The 24,989-nt window shown below is 47.0% G+C and overlaps 1 protein-coding gene across 1 annotated transcript in view; it reads right to left on the reverse strand.

Annotated features, from left to right (window-relative positions):
• Positions 1-213: 213 nt before the first annotated feature.
• Positions 214-24,989, reverse strand: part of PXMP4 (peroxisomal membrane protein 4) — a 45,466-nt gene continuing 20,690 nt past the window's right edge. Inside the window, exons 3-4 of the mRNA XM_063960216.1 lie at positions 4,288-4,486; positions 214-3,200 (exon numbers count right to left, since the gene is read on the reverse strand). Of these exons, the coding sequence (XP_063816286.1) occupies positions 2,931-3,200; positions 4,288-4,486 (469 nt within the window). The 3' untranslated portion in view covers positions 214-2,930. The remainder of the gene's footprint in view (positions 3,201-4,287; positions 4,487-24,989) is intronic.

Genomic DNA, 24,989 nt, shown 5'->3' on the forward strand with positions numbered 1-24,989 from the left:
GCAGGATACCAGACCGGGGACGCCCGGTTAACGGACCAGCCCACTGGAGAGGTACTAATTATTGAATGACCCACCGGTAACACACCGTCACTCCATCATAGCAGCTTTACTACTGCATTCTGTGCACCATTAGCAGCACTACTTTTAACTACGGAATACGGACTTTAACATTACATGTTACAGCTGCAAAATGATTGACACCTTGAGACCAAGTTATTGAGGAATTTTCATGTTTATTGCTTTTTATTCAGTACACTGTTAATGTTTTAATAAATCCGATATCTTGTAATTGACACGTTGGCTCTCTCTACTGATCACATCATATGTATTTCTGAAATCCAGCGCAGCCACTTCTCCTTGTTTGTATAATCAGGAGTGTAGCCAGTTTTGAATGTTCTTCTATGGGATAGGGAGGTCGGCAGATAAAATATTAAACTGCACGTAAGATGTGAGCTCCCGATCAGACAGTGGCAGAAGCGTTTTAAGCGGTTTATTGGCCAATGTTTTTGCATCGCTCCTGTATAAACACTGGGCCGATCAGGATCAGATGATTGCATAGGTGTGTACCCCACCCCAGCATTACCCACTTTCCCTCCTCTTTTTCTGCTATATTTTTAGATAAGTTCCCATGTTGTATTTTGCTGTGCACGTTACTGCTCTAAAAACAAAAACACAGAACATTTTCATTATAATGCTTCAATTTATTAAAAAAATTATTAACTTAATACTGCATATTTACAATTTAAATTCATTATAAAACAAACTATAGAAGTGATAGCTCAGAAGTGTTTTTTTAGATACAATTGCGTGGGATATTAAATCAATTCTATCTAAAACTTCCTTAGGCAACGTGTATATTACCAGGTAGAGTACAAATAAAAACCCTATCATGCATTGTGGGCCTCAGACTGTTTCCCCACTTATTGCTTAAAGAACAGACATTGGCGGTAATTCTGAGTTGATTGCAGCAGGAACTTTGTTAGCAGTTGGGCAAAACCATGTGCACTGCAGGGGAGGCAGATATAACATGTGCAGAGAGAGTTAGATTTGGGTCGGTTATTTTGTTTCTGTGCAGGGTAAATACTGTCTGCTTTATTTTTACACTGCAATTTAGATTGCAGATTGAACACACCCCACCCAAATCTAACTCTCTCTGCACATGTTATATCTGCCTCCCCTGCAGTGCACATGGTTTTGCCCAACTGCAATAAAATGTCCTGCTGCGATCAACTTGGAATTACCCCCATTAAGTAATAGTAATGGGCTGTATCATGGACTGTGGGGGTAATTCAGCTGGACTGCATTTTTTGCTGTCCTGCGTTCAGATAGTCGCCGCCTACAGGGGAGTGTATTTTCGCCGTGCAAGTGTGCGATGCTATGTGTGTGCAGTCTCTGCGCAGCCCAGACCTTACTAATCCAGTGCGATTACATCAAGCTGATCGTGGCCAGATCAGACGTCAGACACACTCCCTGAAACCGCTTGGGCACACCTGCGTTTTTCCAAACACTGCCAGAAAACGGTCAATTACCACCCACACACGGCTACCTCCTCTCAATCACCTTGCGAACGGATTTTTCGCACCATCCCGCCGCTAACCAGCGATGCCCTTTGTTGTTGTCCGACACGTGCGCGCATTGCGGTGCATATGCATGCGCATTTAGTACCTGATCGTCCACTGTGCGAAAACGCACAGCGGCGATCAGATCTGAATTACCCCCCTGTATTCCTTGTCCTTTGCAGAACAGTTAAAATGAGTGTGATCTTTGCATGCACTCTGCAATAATCACTTTTGCATGTAATTTCTTGTATACATTTAAAATGTATTTAATATGTTCATTAATGCATATTTGAAGAATGAGTGCAAACAGCATTAACGTGCTGTAAAAAGAGAGCAATCATTTTCTTTCATTAAATTATCTCTCTTTAAATTTATCAGAAGCAGTAAGCTGAAATTATAATATTAGTTCTACTCACTAGAACGTTGAAAAAATGATATAGACAATGATGTGTCATTCATTGCTTTCTATGTGGACAAATTGAGAGGCATGGATCATAAGATCCCTAGCTACCAGTATTTACCTGGCAATATACTTGTGTTGTATTCCATTTGGAAAGAAGTGCGAGTATTCTTCCCATGTGGACAACTATCAGGACACAAGAACATGGAGACGTAATATTTGTAGGTTTACCTGGTTCATACAAGCAATTTACATAATCAGCTGAGAAATTGATTAAAAATAAATAAAAAAAAATGACTTTTATAAATTAAGGAAATTAACAGTTCCAACTTACAGGGCATTGCGTAAATACATCTAAGACAGCTTCACAGGCACAAAACAATCGATAGATTATCAGACCAAATACCATTTAATGCTTGGGATGGTAGCAATGACTACTTTAGTAACTTGTAGGAAATAGAAACCTAGAACAGTAGTGTTACAAATATAAAAATCTAAATCAAATTAAATACTGCCATCTGGTATTACACCCATATATTAATGTTATGGTTAAGATGGCCATCCATGTTTCCCATGTGGCCTATAGTGGGGGGAAAAAACAACTAATATTGAATAATGTATGGGGCCTTAAAATGACCAGAATGGAGGATCTTCTCAATACTGCACAAATGAGGTCAGAAGATCACTATAGGACTAGGTATGTAGTCATCTTCCAATTGCAAAAATGAAGCAGGAATTAATCAAGCTGCTTGACCCAAGATAGAAAAGGAATGAATCTTGTCCCATATGACCAAACCAATTTATAATCCAGTTGATCCATTCTTGGGTCAATCTGCAGTACTGGTCGGTGTGTGGCTATGTTTAGACATTACATTGTAGTAATTCAAGAATAAAGGGGTCTAACTCTCCAATCCCCATCATTAAAAAGGTACATTCTTCTGTGCATAAAGGCTGTACTGTAGAGCGTTTTGTTATTTTGCCTCTGCAGGTTTGGATTTGTTGTATATCAAGAAATCAGAGATGTCATGCCAGATGTTGCTGTCATCATACAGATAAGTCATCGAGGACTGCAATGAGGGCTGAAGCGTGTGTCTGTGATATTCAAACAGCCAAAGCACAAATCCCCACACTATGGCAGAAAAGAACGGGAACACATCTTGCTTAGGCTGGGGGATATATCCTTTTTCTACTGCCAACCGAGACAGACCAAAAAGGACTCGAGACAGCAAGTACATATTGATCTGCAAGAAAGAGGTTGATATAAACAGGTTAGTAGTGCAAAATATCCAGCATTGTTTTGGACTGCTGAAATTGACAAGGATAACCAAGACATTTGTAACTTCTTAACCGACTTTTATTAACGTCTTGACCAACTACTCTCCAGGCAAGAAAACCATAACATTTATTATTTATTTATTACTTATTTATATAGCGCACAAATATTCCACAGCGCTTTACAGAGAATATTTTGGCCATTCACATCAGTCCCTGCCCCAGCGGAGCTTACAGTCTATATTCCCTACCATATGTACACGCACACACTTACACACTAGGCTTACATTTTGTTGGGAGCCAATTAACCCACCAGTATATTTTTGGATTGTGGGAGGAAACCGGAGAACACGGAGGAAACCCACGCAAGTACGGGGAGAATATACAAACGCCACACAGTTAGGGCCACGGTGGGAACTGAACCCATGACCTCAGTTCTGTGCGGCAGTAATGCTAACCATTACACTATTCATACTGCCCCTAATATGGTAAATTACTGAAAGGCCATTGTTGTTTCTACAGTATGTCAGGTCAAAGCAATTTTGGTTTCAAAATCAGATGAACCATTCAGATTAACATGGGATCCTCCTCTAAGATTTCCCTTGCCACATGGCTCCTGGGATTTATCAAAATCCAGTACTGATAGTAGACATACACACACATACATACAACGTATACTGTACAAATCATGCCATTCAGGGAATACATTTCAATAAATTGAATATTTCAATTTGTGGTTTCACAAATGGGATCAGTATACAGACAGCGGGATCCTGACCACGGGGTATGCCGGAAGTGGGGCGAGCACTAGCAAGCCCCTTGCGGGCTCGCTGTGCTCGACACGCTGCGGGTACGGTGGCTTGCCTCAGGATTTATTCTTCACGACACCCATAGAGGGAGGAAAGCCTGTGGTGCCGGGATTCCAGCGTCTGTATTTCCCCGCTAATCAGGATTCCGGCATTGGCATTGTGACGTCCGGGATCCCAACTAGTGGTGTGGTGACCGCTTCCCTCACAAATGTGTACCAAAGGGTTTCTGGCTAATGAACAGCCTTACCTGGCTATTGATGTTATTATTCTCTCCAAATACCAGCCATCCTCCCACACAAGCTGCCACGAAGGAGTGAAACTGCCATTTGCTTCCATATATCTTCTCTTGAGCGGCCAAGAGACTCTTATACGTGAAGACGAAATAAGCTAGATTCCGTGAATGGGTGAATGTTGCTTCGAAGATGGCTTTTAACTTATCTTTCAAACTAAGAAGACAATTAAGTTACAAACAGGGGAAAGGTGGTAGCATTATGGTGCACAACGTCGATTTATCTTTAATAAATATAAACTAAGAAGACAACACAGACAGCTCACGTTAGCTATATAAATCCTTAATATTGTATAATTTATATACAATGTAATTGTTATCCACAGCTCCAAATAATCCATCACCTACCCATACAATCATTTATCCCTTCATTATAGAACAGTCTTTAAAGCTTATGATATACATCTCTTAAAAATGAAAAATAATAGGATTTTGGTACTTACCAGGTAAATCCTTTTCTTTGAATCCATAGGGGGCACTGGAGTACTCTTGGGATATGGACGGCTTAGCAGAAACAAAGGCACTGAATATTTAAATTTAGAACTCTCCACCCCTCCATATCCCAGAGTACCTCAGTGTACGACCTCAGTGTTTTTTACTGAGCCGAACAGGAACTATAGAGAGGTTGACAATGGAGAATTCCTATAACATAACGGACAACAACAAGTTGACACATAACGTTACTGACAACTAAACAGTTGACACCATAACCGATAAACCTTTATTATTTGAACCAATCGGTGAAAATGTGTTACCATAAGCTCCTCTGAGCTTAATACAACCCAGGTAAAACTGCTCTGGGTGGGCGTCCAGTGCCCCCTATGGATTCAAAGAAAAGGATTTACCTGGTGAGTACCAAAATCCTATTTTCTTTTTCATCCACTAGGGGTCACTGGAGTACTCTTGGGACGTACCAAAGCTTCCCTCGTGGGCGGGAGAGCTGTTTGACACCTGTAACAGTAGGCGGCCAAAGCTAGATGCTGATGCCGCAAACGTTTCAAACTTGTAAACGCGCACAAACGTGTGCACTGAAGACCATGTAGCCCCACGACCAGCTGGTCATGACGCTCCCACAGAACCTGTGGGATGAGCTATTACTGACGTAGGCGACTGTAACTTAGCCTTAAGGTAAGCCTGACGTGTAGTCAGTTTTATCCAACTGGATAATGTCTGCTGAGAAGCTGGCTAACCCCACTTGGCAGCATCATAGAGAACAAACAACGTATCCGTATTACGAACTGTAGACGTTCTGGACATATAAACGCGTAATGCGCGTACCACATTCAGAATTCTAGAATGTGCTGTCAACACAGGAACCACTATTGGTTTATTGATGTGAAAAATAAGAAATCGGAATTCGTCCGAAGTTCCGCTCTGTCATCAGGAAACCCAAATACGGTGGCTTGGAATACAAGGCACCCAAATTTGAAAAACGCCTTGCCGAAGCTAAGGCTAGAAGAAAAAACGTTTTCCAAGTGAGAAACTTAATCCCCACTTGTTGTAAGGGTTCAAAATATGAAAACTGTAAGAAATCTGAACCCAGCTTCAAGTCGCATGGCGCTGTAGGTGGGATAAATGGAGGCTGCACTCTGAGGACACCCTGTAGAAAGGTGTGTACCGACGGCAATAGAGTCAATCGTCTTTGAAAATAAATTGACAACACAGATACCTGCACCCTCAGTGTAGATAAACGCAGTTCTCCATCCCACCCCGTCTGTAAAATAACAGAATACGGGTAACTTGAAAGATGATGTCGGAAACTTCCGAGCTTCACACCAACCTATATAGGCACGCCAAATTCTGTAATAATGAGCTGCCGTAACCGGCTTCCTAGCTCGTAACATGGTTGGTATAACCGATACTGTAATGCCCTCTCTCTTTTCTTAAGAGGGCGGTCTCAACAACCACCCCGTCAACCGCAGCCGCGGTAAATAGGTAAATAGGGGTAAAATAACGGTCCCTGTTATAACAGGTTGGACGTAGTATGAGCGGCCAAGGATCGTGTGCGAGTATTCCTTGGAGATTCGAGAAGCAAGCTCTCCGAAACCCATGAGATATCACTAGTATGACTGTGACGAACTGTCTTATGATCCGTTTTAACAACGGAGAGAGCAGCGGAAAACGGTGGACCCAGATACACGAGGCTGTACGACCACGCGAATGTGAGAGCCTCCACCGCCACTGCCCTTGGGATCTGTTGTTCTGTACACATACTGAGCGTTTGTAATTGTGGCGAGATGCCATCATGTCCACCTGAGGGTAACCCCACCTGTGGACCCACATGTGAAACACCTCTGGATTTAATGCCCAGTCTCCTGGATGAAAATCCCGACGGCTGAGATCATCTGTCTAACAGATGTCCACTCCCGGAATGAACCCAGTCGACAATATCACCTTGTGGTATTCTGGGCAATTGAGGATTCGAGCTACCTCCCGCATTGCCATGCGGCTTCTCGGTCCTCCCTGGTTGTTGTGTATGCAACTCCCGTTGCGTTGTCTGACTGCACTTGGACAGACTGAAAGCGAAGCATGTAGTGCATTGTAAATTGCACGGAGTTCCAGGACATTTATAGACAGCAATCTGTCGTGATCCGTTTTAGAACCCCTGTCGCTGACCTTTTTAAACTACAACTCCTCAACCTCTGAGACTCTCGCCCAGAGTAGAGACACCCTCGCCCCCCTGTGGGAAACGCGAGTGAAACCCGCCGAACTGAAGCGCTTCGAAAACACATCATTGTTCCTAATAGGCGAATACACCAATGTAGCGCTAGTGTGCGTGGCTTTTGCACTAATTGTACCAGATGGTATAATCTGTTCTTTCTGGTGTAGTAGGTAAATCTTTGATTTACCGTATCTGTAATCATACCTAGGAATTGAAGTCGTTCAGACGGAATTAAATGCGATTGTTTTTGAACTTGACACTGCAACCGTGGTGTACGTTAGCAGCGCAAGTAAGAGGAACCTCTGTTGAGACAGAGCTCTTATGAGCAGATCGTCTAAGTATGGAACGATAGTCACTGCCAGGGCTCTGAGATGAGCTATCATCACCAACATCACTTTGGTGAATACCCGAGGCGCTGACAAGAGGCCAAACGGTAGAACCTGAAACGGTTAATGGTTGTGGCGTATTGCAAAACGCAAGAACCTGTGATGTGGTGACCAAACCGGAATGGGTAAATACGCATCCTGAAGATCAAGCGCAATCATGCAATCTTGTGGCTCCAAATATGCAAATACTAACCGCAGAAAATCCATTTTCAAACTGTAGTAAGTGACTTGCTGATTGAGACTGCGACGGAGCCCTCCGGCTTCGGTACCCCAAACAGAGGGAAATAAATAACCCTGACTCTGTTGGTGTACCAGGCCTGGAAATAAAAACAGCTGAAACCAGCAGAGACTGAATGGCAACCTGCCAAAACGCCTAATTTCGTCCGACAGAGGCAGTCTTGTCTTTTAACCTTTAAATGGCGGATACATCCATGAGTGGATGTCTGGAAACCCGGCAAATGTAACGTGTAAAGGCGCGCTTCCACAATTGGAAATTCGATATGGCCTAAGAGGCCGTCAAGCCACTGGCTTGTTGACTTTAGCGCCCTGGCGTTACAAGTCGTGACTGTTTTTGTACCCCAGCCTTGAAAAGACTGAAGTCTAAAGGCTTTAAACGCCGGACCAAAGTATTTCCGTTTTGATACCGGAGGAGGCAATGGCTAGACATTTACCCCCCCTTCCCCCCCCCCCCCGCCTTGGCCTGAATATCAAATTTAGGACCAAACAACTTCTGGCCTTGTCGTGCTGAAACTAGCGACGATGAAAAGCGAGAATCGAGGTAACAGGCGTCAGCAGAAGCTTTACAGAGATACTCTGCAGCTTCTCATTAACGATAAGTCTAACGTGATCGTCATTGTTTCCATACATAGAGCGCCTAGTGACCCAAATGTATCTTGGGTCTTTATAATGTTTGACACAGACGAATTCACCAATGGCGGATTCTCCCATTTAGATGTGGAAACGGGTAAATAGAGTAAATCTTAGTCAGATATTCTAAATAAGAAACTCATTGAAGATCTGTCGTTTATTAAATTCGACGGATTAGATGTTAGAGTCTCCTTAGTCTCTGTAAACATTGAGACATTGACTCACTGGTCATTAGCAATGTATGGTTGTCAAAACCCGCACTACCTGACTGCTGGTTTAATGTGTCCTTCTCACTCGTAGTTATCGCTGTGAGGTTTGACATAGAATTGTCAGACTGCATTAAATTATAAGACCAGTTAAATTAACAGGGAAGTTGGACCTTTGGAAAGGCTGAGACTCCTCCGTTAGAGCTGGCGGAGTAACTTCCGAGACTCCGATCATACCGCTCCTGTCGAGTGGAGTCAATTTGAATTGCCAATGCTTAACATAGGATCTGGGACTGACCCGGCTTCCGGAGTGGAAACCTACAAAACAACTGAATCTGTGGTAGATTTATGTACAGACATTGTAGTAAACCTTATATTTAGTCTGTGTTGGAGCCTTACCCCTTATACAGACAGACACCACAATAGCCAAAGAACAGACACTTGCACGACTCTTTACTTAAGGTGCGTAATATAAATATAAATATAAATATATATATATATATATATATATATATATATGGGCGAAATACAGTTCACATGGGCAGCCTATGTGAAACCTGAACCAAAATTCCCACTAACACCCCTGCGCCTCCGGTGGCGTAGAGATGTAGGGCAGGAATGTTCTGGAATTACCACTGGAAGAAACAGGAAACATGATTAAAATGGCCCCCATGTGCTTACACTGATACTCACAGGACAGGTTACAATACCTGCTGCAGTTAATATAGGCTCAATAGATTATTATACAGTGATAATCACAGTCTAGTATACACTGATAATCACATGCAGGTTACAATACAATCACAGGCAGGTCACCTTTAATATAAGCTCTGCCTGCAGTTAATTTTGTATTAATATCTTCTATAGATATGGCAGCCTGTTAATATTAATATCTTCTATAGATATGGCAGCCTGTTAATATTAATATCTTCTATAGATATGGCAGCCTGTTAATATATATATAGGCTCAACAGCCTATTATACCGTGATTTTTCCCCTTGCAGCATTAATACCTTCTGGCAGCTGCAGCCACGCTGTAATCAGCCAGGTCCCCCACCCCCCCCTTCCCTGTACTCCCTGTAGCGCTGTGTCTCAGCGGGGAGCCGGGAAGCTCATTGCAGGGAGGCGAGGGACACATAGTTCAGAGCAGCTGAGGTCGGCTGGCCGGAGCGCGGCGTCGCTAGGCAAGCTACGGCGGGTCTCCCTCTCTGAGCGGTGTACCGCTGACGGAGCGCCTGGCGGGAGGACGGAGCGCCTGGTAAGTAAAAAGTAAAAATGAAAAATTAATAAAATCTTCCACCAAGTGTGGGAAGTTCCCACAAGCCTTGTTATTGCTGTGAGCACGGAAAAAACACTGAGGTCGTACACTGAGGTACTCTGGGATATGGAGGGGTGGAGAGTTCTAAATTTAAATATTCAGTGCCTTTGTTTCTACTAAGCCGTCCATATCCCAAGAGTACTCCAGTGACCCCTAGTGGATGAAAAAGAAATAAATAAAATACTATCATTATTTCTCTATCGTCCTAAGTGGATGCTGGGGTTCCTGAAAGGACCATGGGGAATAGCGGCTCCGCAGGAGACAGGGCACAAAAAAGTAAAGCTTTACTAGGTCAGGTGGTGTGCACTGGCTCCTCCCCCCATGACCCTCCTCCAGACTCCAGTTAGATTTTGTGCCCGAACGAGAAGGGTGCAATCTAGGTGGCTCTCCTAAAGAGCTGCTTAGAGAAAGTTTAGTTTAGGTTTTTTTTTCTTTACAGTGAGTCCTGCTGGCAACAGGATCACTGCAACGTGGGACTTAGGGGGAAAGTAGTAAACTCACCTGCATGCAGAGTGGATTTGCTGCTTGGCTACTGGACACCATTAGCTCCAGAGGGATCGAACACAGGCCCAGCCGTGGAGTCCGGTCCCGGAGCCGCGCCGCCGACCCCCTTGCAGATGCTGAAGCGTGAAGAGGTCCGGAAACCGGCGGCTGAAGACTCCTCAGTCTTCATAAGGTAGCGCACAGCACTGCAGCTGTGCGCCATTTTCCTCTCAGCACACTTCACTGGGCAGTCACTGAGGGTGCAGAGCGCTGGGGGGGGGCGCTCTGAGAGGCAAATATAAACCTTATACAAGGCTAAAAATACCTCACATATAGCCCATAGGGGCTATATGGAGATATTTAACCCCTGCCTGACTGGAAAAATAGCGGGAGAAGAACCCGCCGAAAAAGGGGCGGGGCCTATCTCCTCAGCACACGGCGCCATTTTCTGTCACAGCTCCGCTGGTCAGAACGGCTCCCAGGTCTCTCCCCTGCACTGCACTACAGAAACAGGGTAAAACAGAGAGGGGGGGCACATTAATGGCTATATATATATATATTAAAGCAGCTATAAGGGAGCACTTAATATAAGGATATCCCTTGTATATATAGCGCTTTGTGGTGTGTGCTGGCAGACTCTCCCTCTGTCTCCCCAAAAGGGCTAGTGGGTCCTGTCTTCATTAGACATTCCCTGTGAGTTTGCGGTGTGTGTCGGTACGTGGTGTCGACATGTATGAGGACGATATTGGTGTGGAGGCGGAGCAATTGCCAAATATGCAGATGTCACCCCCCAGGGGGTCGACACCAGAATGGATGCCTTTATTTGTGGAATTACGTGATGGTTTATCTTCCCTTAAACAGTCAGTTGAGGACATGAGGCGGCCGGACAATCAATTAATGCCTGTCCAGGCGCCTCAAACACCGTCAGGGGCTGTAAAACGCCCTTTGCCTCAGTCGGTCGACACAGACCCAGACACGGGCACTGATTCCAGTGACGACGGTAGAAATTCAAACGTATTTTCCAGTAGGGCCACACGTTATATGATTTTGGCAATGAAGGAGACGTTACATTTAGCTGATACTACAGATACCGTAAAACAGGGTATTATGTATGGTGTGAAAAAACTACAAACAGTTTTTCCTGAATCAGAAGAATTAAATGACGTGTGTGATGAAGCGTGGGTTGCTCCTGATAAAAAGTTGATAATTTCAAAAAAGTTATTGGCATTATACCCTTTCCCGCCAGAGGTTAGGGCGCGCTGGGAAACACCCCCTAAGGTGGACAAGGCGCTCACACGCTTATCCAAACAAGTGGCGTTACCCTCTCCTGAGACGGCCGCACTTAAGGATCCATCAGATAGAAAGATGGAAGTTATTCAAAAGAATATATACACACATGCAGGTGTTATACTACGACCAGCTATAGCAACTGCCTGGATGTGCAGTGCTGGAGTAGTTTGGTCAGAATCCCTGATTGAAAATATTGATACCCTAGATAGGGACAATGTTTTACTGTCGTTAGAACAAATAAAGGATGCATTTATCTATATGCGTGATGCACAGAGGGATATTTGCACACTGGCATCTCGGGTGAGTGCTATGTCCATTTCAGCCAGAAGAGCCTTATGGACACGACAGTGGACAGGCGATGCGGATTCAAAACGTCACATGGAGGTTTTGCCGTATAAAGGGGAGGAGTTATTTGGAGTTGGTCTATCAGACTTGGTGGCCACGGCTACTGCCGGGAAATCCACTTTTTTACCTCAAGTCACTCCCCAACAGAGAAAGGCACCGACCTTTCAACCGCAGCCTTTTCGCTCCTACAAAAATAAGAGAGCAAAGGGCTTGTCGTACCTGCCACGAGGCAGAGGAAGAGGGAAGAGACACCAACAGGCAGCTCCTTCCCAGGAACAGAAGCCCTCCCCGGCTCCTGCAAAAACCTCAGCATGACGCTGGGGCCTCTCAAGCGGACTCGGGGACAGTGGGTGGCCGTCTCAAAAATTACAGCGCGCAGTGGGCTCACTCGCAGGTAGACCCCTGGATCCTGCAGATAATATCTCAGGGGTACAGGTTGGAATTAGAGACGGATCCTCCTCATCGTTTCCTGAAGTCTGCCTTACCAACCGTCTCTTCCGAAAGGGAGAGGGTGTTGGAAGCCATTCACAAGCTGTACGCTCAGCAGGTGATAGTCAAAGTACCCCTATTACAACAAGGAAAGGGGTATTATTCCACTCTATTTGTGGTACCGAAGCCGGATGGCTCGGTAAGGCCTATTCTAAATCTGAAGTCCTTGAACCTCTACATAAAAAAGTTCAAGTTCAAGATGGAGTCACTCAGAGCAGTGATAGCGAACCTGAAAGAAGGGGACTTTATGGTATCCTTGGACATCAAGGATGCGTATCTACACGTTCCGATTTACCCCGCACACCAGGGGTACCTCAGGTTCATTGTTCAAAACTGTCACTATCAGTTTCAGACGCTGCCGTTCGGATTGTCCACGGCGCCTCGGGTCTTTACCAAGGTAATGGCCGAGATGATGATTCTTCTTCGAAGAAAAGGCGTATTAGTTATCCCATACTTGGACGATCTCCTAATAAGGGCAAGGTCCAGAGAACAGCTGGAGACAGCTTTAGCACTATCTCAAGAGGTGCTAAGACAACACGGGTGGATTCTGAATATTCCAAAATCCCATTTAATCCCGACAACTCGTCTGCTGTTCCTAGGAATGATTCTGGACACGGTTCAGAAAAAGGTTTTCCTTCCAGAGGAAAAAGCCAAGGAGTTATCCGATCTGGTCAGGAACCTCCTAAAACCAGGAAAAGTGTCAGTACATCAATGCACAAGAGTCCTGGGAAAAATGGTGGCTTCTTACGAAGCAATTCCATTCGGCAGATTCCATGCAAGAATATTCCAAAGGGATCTGTTGGACAAATGGTCAGGGTCGCATCTGCAGATGCACCTGCGAATAACCCTGTCACCAAAGACAAGGGTGTCACTTCTGTGGTGGTTGCAGAAGGCTCACCTATTAGAAGGCCGCAGATTCGGCATTCAGGATTGGATCCTGGTGACCACGGACGCCAGCCTGAGAGGCTGGGGAGCAGTCACACAAGGAAGAAACTTCCAGGGAGTATGGACGAGTCTGGAAAAGTCTCTTCACATAAACATTCTGGAACTAAGAGCAATCTACAATGCTCTAAGCCAGGCGGAACTTCTCCTGCAAGGAAAGCCGGTGTTGATTCAGTCGGACAACATCACGGCGGTCGCCCATGTAAACAGGCAGGGCGGCACAAGAAGCAGGAGTGCAATGGCAGAAGCTGCCAAGATTCTTCGCTGGGCGGAGAATCACGTGATAGCACTGTCAGCAGTGTTCATCCCGGGCGTGGACAACTGGGAAGCAGACTTCCTCAGCAGACACGATCTTCATCCGGGAGAGTGGGGTCTACATCCAGAAGTCTTCAACATGTTAATAGACCGTTGGGAAAGACCAATTGTAGACATGATGGCGTCTCGCCTCAACAAGAAACTGGACAAATATTGCGCCAGGTCAAGAGATCCACAGACAATAGCTGTGGACGCACTGGTAACTCCTTGGGTGTACCAGTCAGTGTATGTGTTTCCTCCTCTGCCGCTCATACCAAAGGTATTGAAGATCATACGGCAAAGAAGAGTAAGAACAATACTAGTGGTTCCGGATTGGCCGAGAAGGACTTGGTATCCGGAACTTCAAGAGATGCTCACGGACGAACCGTGGCCTCTACCTCTGAGAAGGGACCTGCTACAGCAGGGTCCCTGTCTTTTTCAAGACTTACCGCGGCTGCGTTTGACGGCATGGCGGTTGAACGCCAGATCCTAAAAGGGAAAGGCATTCCAGAAGAAGTCATTCCTACCTTGATTAAGGCACGGAAGGAAGTCACCGTGAAACATTATCACCGCATTTGGCGAAAATATGTAGCGTGGTGCGAGGATCGGAGGGTTCCGACGGAGGAATTCCAACTGGGTCGTTTCCTACATTTCCTGCAATCAGGATTATCTATGGGTCTCAAATTGGGATCCATTAAGGTTCAAATTTCGGCCCTGTCAATATTCTTCCAAAAAGAATTGGCCTCTGTCCCTGAGGTCCAGACTTTTGTCAAGGGAGTACTGCATATACAGCCTCCTGTGGTGCCTCCGGTGGCACCGTGGGATCTAAATGTAGTTTTAGATTTCCTCAAATCCCATTGGTTTGAACCATTGAAAAAGGTGGATTTGAAATATCTCACATTGAAAGTGACTATGTTACTAGCCCTGGCCTCTGCCAGGAGAGTATCTGAATTGGCGGCTTTATCTTATAAAAGTCCTTATCTAATCTTCCATTCGGATAGGGCAGAACTGCGGACTCGTCCGCATTTTCTCCCTAAAGTGGTATCAGCATTTCATCTGAACCAACCTATTGTGGCGCCTGCGGCCACTAGCGACTTGGAGGACTCCAAGTTGTTGGACGTTGTCAGAGCCTTAAAAATATACATTGCAAGGACGGCTGGAGTCAGAAAATCTGACTCGCTGTTTATATTGTATGCACCCAACAAGTTGGGCGCACCTGCTTCTAAGCAGTCGATTGCTCGTTGGATTTGTAACACAATTCAACTTGCACATTCTGTGGCAGGCCTGCCACAGCCTAAAACTGTAAAAGCCCACTCCACAAGGAAGGTGGGCTCATCTTGGGCGGCTGCCCGAGGGGTCTCGGCATTACAACTCTGCCGAGCAGCTACGTGGTCGGGGGAGAACACGTTTGTAAAATTTTACAAATTTGATACCCTGGCAAAGGAGGACCTGGAGTTCTCTCATTCGGTGCTGCAGAGTCATCCGCACTCTCCCGCCCGTTTGGGAGCTTTGGTATAATCCCCATGGTCCTTTCAGGAACCCCAGCATCCACTTAGGACGATAGAGAAAATAAGAATTTACTTACCGATAATTCTATTTCTCGGAGTCCGTAGTGGATGCTGGGCGCCCATCCCAAGTGCGGATTATCTGCAATACTTGTACATAGTTATTGTTAACTAATTCGGGTTATTGTTAAGGAGCCATCTTTAAGAGGCCCTTTCTGTTGTCATACTGTTAACTGGGTTTAGATCACAAGTTGTACGGTGTGATTGGTGTGGCTGGTATGAGTCTTACCCGGGATTCAAAATGCCTCCCTTATTGTGTATGCTCGTCCGGGCACAGTACCTAACTGGAGTCTGGAGGAGGGTCATGGGGGGAGGAGCCAGTGCACACCACCTGACCTAGTAAAGCTTTACTTTTTTGTGCCCTGTCTCCTGCGGAGCCGCTATTCCCCATGGTCCTTTCAGGAACCCCAGCATCCACTACGGACTCCGAGAAATAGAATTATCGGTAAGTAAATTCTTATTATAATCATGTCCTGAAGAAGGGGAGAAGTGTCCCCGAAATGTTGACAATAAAAGGTCATGATTGATTAATCCGAATAGTCTTGGAGTGCCACCCTTTACACTATATTATATCTATCTATCTATATCTATATATATCTATATCTCTATATATACACACACACACACACACACACACACACACATTATATCTATATTTCTCCTTCATCCACTAGGGGCCACTGGAGCGTAGTTACAATGGGGAAATAGTAGGCAGTAATTGGGAGCTGGCACTTTAAAATTCTCACACTGTGGCTAGCTCCTCCCCTACTATCTCCCCTCCAAGCCAGTCTTAGTTTAGTGCCCGAGGTAGCTGGTTCACTTGGGTTTAGCTGAAGAATTTTTTCTTTATTATTTTATTTCTCTATCGTCCTAGTGGATGCTGGGGTTCCTGAAAGGACCATGGGGAATAGCGGCTCCGCAGGAGACAGGGCACAAAAAGTAAAGCTTTTCCAGATCAGGTGGTGTGCACTGGCTCCTCCCCCTATGACCCTCCTCCAGACTCCAGTTAGATTTTTGTGCCCGGCCGAGAAGGGTGCAATCTAGGTGGCTCTCCTAAAGAGCTGCTTAGAAAAAGTTTAGCTTAGGTTTTTTATTTTACAGTGAGTCCTGCTGGCAACAGGATCACTGCAACGAGGGACTGAGGGGAGAAGAAGTGAACTCACCTGCGTGCAGGATGGATTGGCTTCTTGGCTACTGGACATCAGCTCCAGAGGGACGATCACAGGTACAGCCTGGATGGTCACCGGAGCCGCGCCGCCGGCCCCCTTGCAGATGCTGAAGTCAGAAGAGGTCCAGAATCGGCGGCTGAAGACTCCTGCAGTCTTCTAAAGGTAGCGCACAGCACTGCAGCTGTGCGCCATTTTCCTCTCAGCACACTTCACACGCAGTCACTGAGGGTGCAGGGCGCTGGGGGGGGGGCGCCCTGGGAGGCAAATGTAACCTATATAAAGGCTAAAAATACCTCACATATAGCCCCCAGAGGCTATATGGAGATATTTAACCCCTGCCTGGATTCACTAAATAGCGGGAGACGAGCCCGCCGGAAAAGGGGCGGGGCCTATCTCCTCAGCACACGGCGCCATTTCCTCTCACAGCTCCGCTGGTCAGGACGGCTCCCAGGTCTCTCCCCTGCACTGCAGAAACAGGGTAAAACAGAGAGGGGGGGCAAATTTATGGCGATATTTTGATATATATAAAGCAGCTATAAGGGAGCACTTATTATAAGGCTATCCCTGTTATATATAGCGCTTTTGGTGTGTGCTGGCAAACTCTCCCTCTGTCTCCCCAAAGGGCTAGTGGGTCCTGTCTTCGTTAGGAGCATTCCCTGTGTGTCTGCTGTGTGTCGGTACGTGTGTGTCGACATGTATGAGGACGATATTGGTGTGGAGGCGGAGCAATTGCCAAATATGAGGATGTCACCCCCTAGGGAGTCGACACCAGAATGGATGCCTTTATTTATGGAACTACGGGATAGTGTCAACACGCTAAAGCAGTCGTTTGACGACATGAGACGGCCGGACAATCAATTAGTGCCTGTCCAGGCGACTCAAACACCGTCAGGGGCTGTGAAACGCCCTTTGCCTCAGTCGGTCGACACAGACCCAGACACAGGCACTGACTCCAGTGGTGACGGTGACGAATCAACCGTATTTTCCAGTAGGGCCACACGTTATATGATTTTGGCAATGAAGGAGGCGTTACATTTAGCTGATACTACAGGTACCACTAAACAGGGTATTATGTGGGGTGTGAAAAAACTACCTATAGTTTTTCCTGAATCAGAAGAATTAAATGACGTGTGTAATGAAGCGTGGGTTGCCCCTGATAAAAAGCTGATAATTTCAAAGAAATTATTGGCATTATACCCTTTCCCGCCAGAGGTTAGGGAGCGCTGGTAAACACCTCCTAGGGTGGACAAGGCGCTAACACGCTTATCTAAACAAGTGGCGTTACCCTCTCCTGAGACGGCCGCACTTAAAGATCCATCAGATAGGAGGATGGAAAATATCCAAAAAAGTATATACACACATGCAGGTGTTATACTACGACCAGCTATAGCGACTGCCTGGATGTGCAGTGCTGGGGTAGTTTGGTCAGAGTCCCTGATTGAAAATATTGATACCCTGGACAGGGACAATATTTTACTGTCGTTAGAACAAATAAAGGATGCATTTCTTTATATGCGTGATGCACAGAGGGATATCTGCACACTGGCATCACGGGTAAGTGCTATGTCCATTTCGGCCAGAAGAGCTTTATGGACGCGACAGTGGACAGGCGATGCGGATTCAAAACGACATATGGAAGTTTTGCCGTATAAAGGGGAGGAGTTATTTGGAGTCGGTCTATCAGATTTGGTGGCCACGGCTACAGCCGGGAAATCCACCTTTCTACCTCAAGTCACTCCCCAACAGAAAAAGGCACCGACTTTTCAACCGCAGCCCTTTCGTTCCTTTAAAAATAAGAGAGCAAAGGGCTATTCATATCTGCCACGAGGCAGAGGTCGAGGGAAGAGACAGCAACAGGCAGCTCCTTCCCAGGAACAGAAGCCTTCCCCGGCTTCTACAAAAGCCTCAGCATGACGCTGGGGCTTCTCAAGCGGACTCGGGGACGGTGGGTGGTCGTCTCAAAAATTACAGCGCGCAGTGGGCTCACTCGCAGGTAGATCCCTGGATCCTGCAGATAATATCTCAGGGGTACAGGTTGGAATTAGAGACAGATCCACCTCGCCGTTTCCTGAAGTCTGCTTTACCAACGTCCCCCTCCGAAAGGGAGACGGTTTTGGAAGCCATTCACAAGCTGTACTCTCAGCAGGTGATAGTCAAGGTACCTCTTCTACAACAAGGGAAGGGGTATTATTCCACTCTTTTTGTGGTACCGAAGCCGGATGGCTCGGTAAGGCCTATTCTAAATCTGAAGTCCTTGAACCTGTACATAAAGAAGTTCAAGTTCAAGATGGAGTCACTCAGAGCAGTGATAGCGAACCTGGAAGAGGGGGACTTTATGGTATCCTTGGACATCAAGGATGCGTATCTCCACGTTCCAATTTACCCCTCACACCAGGGGTACCTCAGGTTCGTTGTACAAAACTGTCACTATCAGTTTCAGACGCTGCCGTTCGGATTGTCCACGGCACCTCGGGTCTTTACAAAGGTAATGGCCGAGATGATGATTCTTCTTCGAAGAAAAGGCATATTAATTATCCCATACTTGGACGATCTCCTAATAAGGGCAAGGTCCAGAGAACAGCTAGAGATGGGATTAGCACTGTCGCAAGAAGTGCTAAAACAGCACGGGTGGATTCTGAATATTCCAAAATCCCAGTTAATGCCGACAACTCGTCTGCTGTTCCTAGGGATGATTCTGGACACGGTTCAGAAAAAGGTTTTTCTCCCGGAGGAAAAAGCCAAGGAGTTATCCGAGCTTGTCAGGAACCTCCTAAAACCAGGAAAGGTGTCTGTACACAAATGGTCAGGGTCGCATCTTCAGATGCACCTGCGGATAACCCTGTCTCCAAGGACAAGGGTGTCTCTTCTGTGGTGGTTGCAGAGTGCTCATCTATTGGAGGGCCGCAGATTCGGCATACAGGATTGGATCCTGGTGACCACGGACGCCAGCCTGAGAGGCTGGGGAGCAGTCACACAAGGAAGAAACTTCCAGGGAGTATGGACGAGCCTGGAAACGTCTCTTCACTTAAACATTCTGGAACTAAGAGCAATATACAATGCTCTAAGCCAGGCAGAACCTCTGCTTCAGGGAAAACCGGTGTTGATCCAGTCGGACAACATCACGGCAGTCGCCCATGTGAACAGACAGGGCGGCACAAGAAGCAGGAGTGCAATGGCAGAAGCTGCAAGGATTCTTCGCTGGGCAGAGAATCATGTGATAGCACTGTCAGCAGTGTTCATCCCGGGAGTGGACAACTGGGAAGCAGACTTCCTCAGCAGACACGATCTTCACCCGGGAGAGTGGGGACTTCATCCAGAAGTCTTCCACTTGCTGGTAACCCGTTGGGAAAGACCAATGGTGGACATGATGGCGTCTCGCCTCAACAAAAAACTGGACAGGTATTGCGCCAGGTCAAGAGATCCGCAGGCAATAGCTGTGGACGCGCTGGTAACGCCTTGGGTGTACCAGTCGGTGTATGTGTTTCCTCCTCTGCCTCTCATACCAAAAGTATTGAGAATTATACGGCAAAGAGGCGTAAGGACGATACTAGTGGTTCCGGATTGGCCAAGAAGGACTTGGTACCCGGAACTTCAAGAGATGATCACGGAAGATCCGTGGCCTCTACCTCTAAGGAGGGACTTGCTTCAGCAGGGTCCCTGTCTGTTTCAAGACTTACCGCGGCTGCGTTTGACGGCATGGCGGTTGAACGCCGGATCCTAAAGGAAAAAGGCATGCCGGAAGAAGTCATTCCTACTTTGATTAAAGCAAGGAAGGAAGTAACCGTGCAACATTATCACCGAATTTGGCGAAAATATGTTGCGTGGTGCGAAGATCGGAGTGCTCCGACGGAGGAATTTCAACTGGGTCGATTCCTACATTTCCTGCAATCAGGATTGTCTATGGGTCTCAAATTGGGATCTATTAAGGTTCAAATTTCGGCCCTGTCGATTTTCTTTCAAAAAGAATTGGCTTCAGTCCCTGAAGTCCAGACCTTTGTTAAGGGAGTGCTACATATACAGCCTCCTGTGGTGCCTCCAGTGGCACCGTGGGATCTCAATGTGGTTTTGGACTTTCTAAAATCTCATTGGTTTGAACCACTAAAGAAGGTGGATTTGAAATATCTCACATGGAAAGTGACCATGCTTCTAGCCCTGGCTTCGGCCAGGAGAGTGTCAGAACTGGCAGCTTTATCTTACAAAAGCCCATATCTGATTTTCCATTCGGACAGGGCAGAACTGCGGACTCGTCCGCATTTTCTCCCTAAGGTGGTGTCAGCATTTCATCTGAACCAGCCTATTGTAGTGCCTGCGGCTACAAGTGACTTGGAGGACTCCAAGTTACTGGACGTTGTCAGAGCATTAAAAATATATATTGCAAGGACAGCTGGAGTCAGAAAATCTGACTCGTTGTTTATATTGTATGCACCCAACAAGATGGGTGCTCCTGCGTCTAAGCAGACGATTGCTCGTTGGATCTGTAGCACAATCCAACTTGCACATTCTGTGGCAGGCCTGCCACAGCCTAAATCTGTAAAGGCCCACTCCACAAGGAAGGTGGGCTCATCTTGGGCGGCTGCCCGAGGGGTCTCGGCATTACAACTTTGCCGAGCAGCTACGTGGTCAGGGGAGAACACGTTTGTAAAATTTTACAAATTTGATACTCTGGCTAAGGAGGACCTGGAGTTCTCTCATTCGGTGCTGCAGAGTCATCCGCACTCTCCCGCCCGTTTGGGAGCTTTGGTATAATCCCCATGGTCCTTTCAGGAACCCCAGCATCCACTAGGACGATAGAGAAAATAAGATTTTACTTACCGATAAATCTATTTCTCGGAGTCCGTAGTGGATGCTGGGCGCCCATCCCAAGTGCGGATTATCTGCAATAATTGTACATAGTTATTGTTAACTAATTCGGGTTATTGTTGAAGGAAGCCATCTTTCAGAGGCTCCGCTGTTATCATACTGTTAACTGGGTTTAGATCACAAGTTGTACGGTGTGATTGGTGTGGCTGGTATGAGTCTTACCCGGGATTCAAAATCCTCCCTTATTGTGTACGCTCGTCCGGGCACAGTACCTAACTGGAGTCTGGAGGAGGGTCATAGGGGGAGGAGCCAGTGCACACCACCTGATCTGGAAAAGCTTTACTTTTTGTGCCCTGTCTCCTGCGGAGCCGCTATTCCCCATGGTCCTTTCAGGAACCCCAGCATCCACTACGGACTCCGAGAAATAGATTTATCGGTAAGTAAAATCTTATTTTTTCTTTCACACACAGACTGGCAGCTCTGCCACTGCCAGTCTGCACCGTGGGAGCTGCCGGCGGGGTCCCATCGCAGCTGCGTGCGGCTCGGGATGGGCCCCGGCTGAGGGAGACACTGAGCTCTCCTGAGTTGGCGGACACCGCTGCGTGCGGCGCGTGTCGGGACCACTCCATCCAGCAGAAGATTCCGGCAGCATGGCAGCGGTAAGTCTAAAAAGGGGCCGGACACCGCTGCGTGCGGCGCGTGTCGGGGCCGTTCTGTCGAGCAGTGTACAACGCCTGACGGAACTACGGGAAAGCGGTGAGTACAATCTCCCCCCTCCTCCAGACTGATTTATATTATACTGTCAGTTTTAGTGACCCCTATACTCCCCAGTCAGACAGGCTGGAGGGTATCAAAGGCGCATTTTGTATGTTTTACACATTAGGGAGGCTTCAGCCCGCTCTGTAAGCGGGCTCAGCGCTCTCCACTCCCCGGCTGCAGCATACAGGCAGCCGGGTGATACAGTCCTGTCACAGATTTAACAAGTGTCTTCACAGCTGATAGAGAACTTATGACTGGCGAGTTATTGTGAGACTTGTAGTTCCACAGTAACTGGTATCTACAAGATCAAAATATATATATTTTTTTTCCCCGCTTATTTTTTTTACAGGAGGGGGCGGAGCTAACTCCCGCTCCGTGCAGCGGGCTAGGCGCTCCCCGGCCGCAGCATACAGGCGGCCGGGGAGATACAGGGCGCTTCCCGCTTACTTACACTGCAGCAGGTTTCATTTTCAAATTGGGCGCCGAAGCGGAGGGGCGGAGTTAACTCCCGCTCTGTACGGCGGGCTCAGCGCTCTCCGCCCCCCGGCCGCTACAGCTCCCCGGCCGCTGCAGCAGCGCGTACAGGTCCTTCCCCGGCCGCTACAGCACCTCCGCTCCCCGGCCGCTGCAGCAGCGCATACAGGTCGATCCCCGGGCGCTTCAACACCGCCGCATCTCCAGGCTGTTACAACAGCGCTTACAGGTCCCCCGGGCCGCTGCAAGGCAGTTATTTTACAGGTAACGGTGGGGGTGAAGCTCATTCCCGCTTTGCTCAGCGGGCTCCCGGCGGCGGTTCCCAGCGCTCAGGGTCAGGCAACATAACCTGTCTTAGGGGGATTTTAGTTTTCTCTGTGGGCGACATTCCTCCCTGCAGAGGAGTCCTTTGCCAGGCATATTATAAAGGCTGTAGATCAGGGAGCCTGCTCTATTACAGGAACTGGGGCTCAGTTCATTAATGATTGAAATCTAGTATGCAATATTTATTTACAGTATTTCATATTCACTGTGTGAGTGTGTGTGTGTGTGTGTGTGTGTATATAGATATATATACATATATATATATATATATATATGTGTATATATATGCAGGCAATACCATATATAGGGTAGAACACTTCCGCAATGTTTTATAATAACAAAATACCGAAAACATCTGGTGCACCTTAATTAGCGGTACACTACAGCCTTCCCTTTATTATTCCTGGGTGTCACTGGGTACAAATGATATTGGTAATTTGGGGAATGTGTATATATCAGACAGTGTGGCTCAGCACACTAATCCCCTAAACACCCAACCACAGAGGCCTGGGTCCAAGTATCTCCACAGACACTTTAAGGCATCAGACAAATAGCGCTGCGACTCGGTACGCTAGTAGCGGGTATATGAACAGGAGGACCAGGGTTTGAATCCCAACAAAAAGAGCTCCTATAGCCTAGTGGCTAAGACTCCTGTCCCACAGCGCAGCGCTACTGGTTCAGGTCTCCGCTGCTCCAGACAGTTTATTTGCATCGTGTCGGTCACTACACGTTATAGTGCAGACCTTACATAGGGCTCTGTTTATTTAACCCACCTTTTCTCCTTTCGTTTGTCTCACCGGGGACAGTCAAAGAAAGTATGTGGTGAAGCCATCTGCTTAGCCCTCCACGCACCTGCAGGACACTCCTGTTTGAACAGCTCAGATTATACAGGTAATGTCACTGTTAACCAGAGACCTTGTACGTCATTTCCCCTCTCCAGGTTTCTAGATGAACCTTGATAGCCTTCCATGTTACACGACTCAGCGGTGGAAAGGCCTCTCTTGGAGAAGGAGAGAGATGTCCAGGATACGGAGGATGTCTGGTTTCGGTGCAGTCTGAACCTGTGTCTCAGAATATCCAGGTGCATTATACAGCAGTTCGTCTAATACTGCAGGTAAGGGAGGCGGACACGTCAGGTCCATCACGACGCCGATGACGAAATGGTCCAGTTTCGGATGGGCTGCGTAGGCTCCGGTAGGAGGCTTACAGACACCCGAATGCAAAATTTCAGGTATCAAACTATGTTGGTTTTCCTATCCTTTCCCCGCAGACGGAAGGAAATGGCATCAGAACCTCTCCAGGTATACCCCTCAATGTATCACCGGTCCAACAAGCTGCCATTTTCCTGAGGCAACATTGCTCAGGTATCTATCGAAGACACATATACGGCAGCGGGGTTCTACCTTGTCCGGAGCAGGTAGGTTGTGGAACAATTGTCCTCTAGGTTACAGGATATTTCGCATCAGGATCAATTGATACTTTGGGACAGATCAGAATCAGGGTTCTGCTTTTATATTCTTTTGAGGTCTCCACGTCTGCAGACTCGGAACCTGCATTCTCGCTTGGGCTGTCTTAACCCGACGACCTCTGGGGCTGCGACAGTGACAGGTGAACATGAAATCCTACGGGGCAGATGGTTCAGGGGAAGGAACTTTCTGCAGGATTTCTTGAACCATTGGAGGTAAGTCCACTTTTCTTTCTCCTACTACTGCCTCAGCTCCAAGACGGACCTTCACCGGTCTTTCCTTTAGATCTTTCCGTGCCCTTTCAGGCTTCCGATTCCACACGGGCGATATCTCCGTCGCCAGGGAATCTCAGGGTAACAGGCTGAAGCAGAGGCTCAGGATCCTCGGTCCATTCTGATTTTAGGTCATCCTATACACCCACTACAGGTTAGACCTTCCTACCACCTGGAGGGGCCCAGGGTAGGCGCAGGTCGGTGGTCCTACGGGGAGATCTGAGAAGGCTTAGGCGGTTACAGACTAGATTTTGGAGTACAGCCGTCTCAGGAGTCCTTCGGCATGGGTCGGCCGATTTACAAGGATAAGAGAGTCATAATGCAGGCGGTGCTCCATATGCTTCTAACCGCAAAGGGTGTTGATCCCTGTTTTTCACATATCATTTGAATCGGGACAGTTCTCAGGCCTTTGTTTTCTTTTCGTTCCAAAGCCAGTTGGCTCGGCCAGGCCTATTTTGTCCTTTAGAATCCTTTCAGTCTGTGACTGCTAGTTAAAAAAAAAAAAAAAAAAAAGTGGTTTTAAGCGTCCCTCGTCTTCAGGGATACCTG

The sequence above is a fragment of the Pseudophryne corroboree genome, chromosome 3, assembly GCF_028390025.1.
Source record: "Pseudophryne corroboree isolate aPseCor3 chromosome 3, aPseCor3.hap2, whole genome shotgun sequence".
Classification (NCBI taxonomy): domain Eukaryota; kingdom Metazoa; phylum Chordata; class Amphibia; order Anura; family Myobatrachidae; genus Pseudophryne; species Pseudophryne corroboree.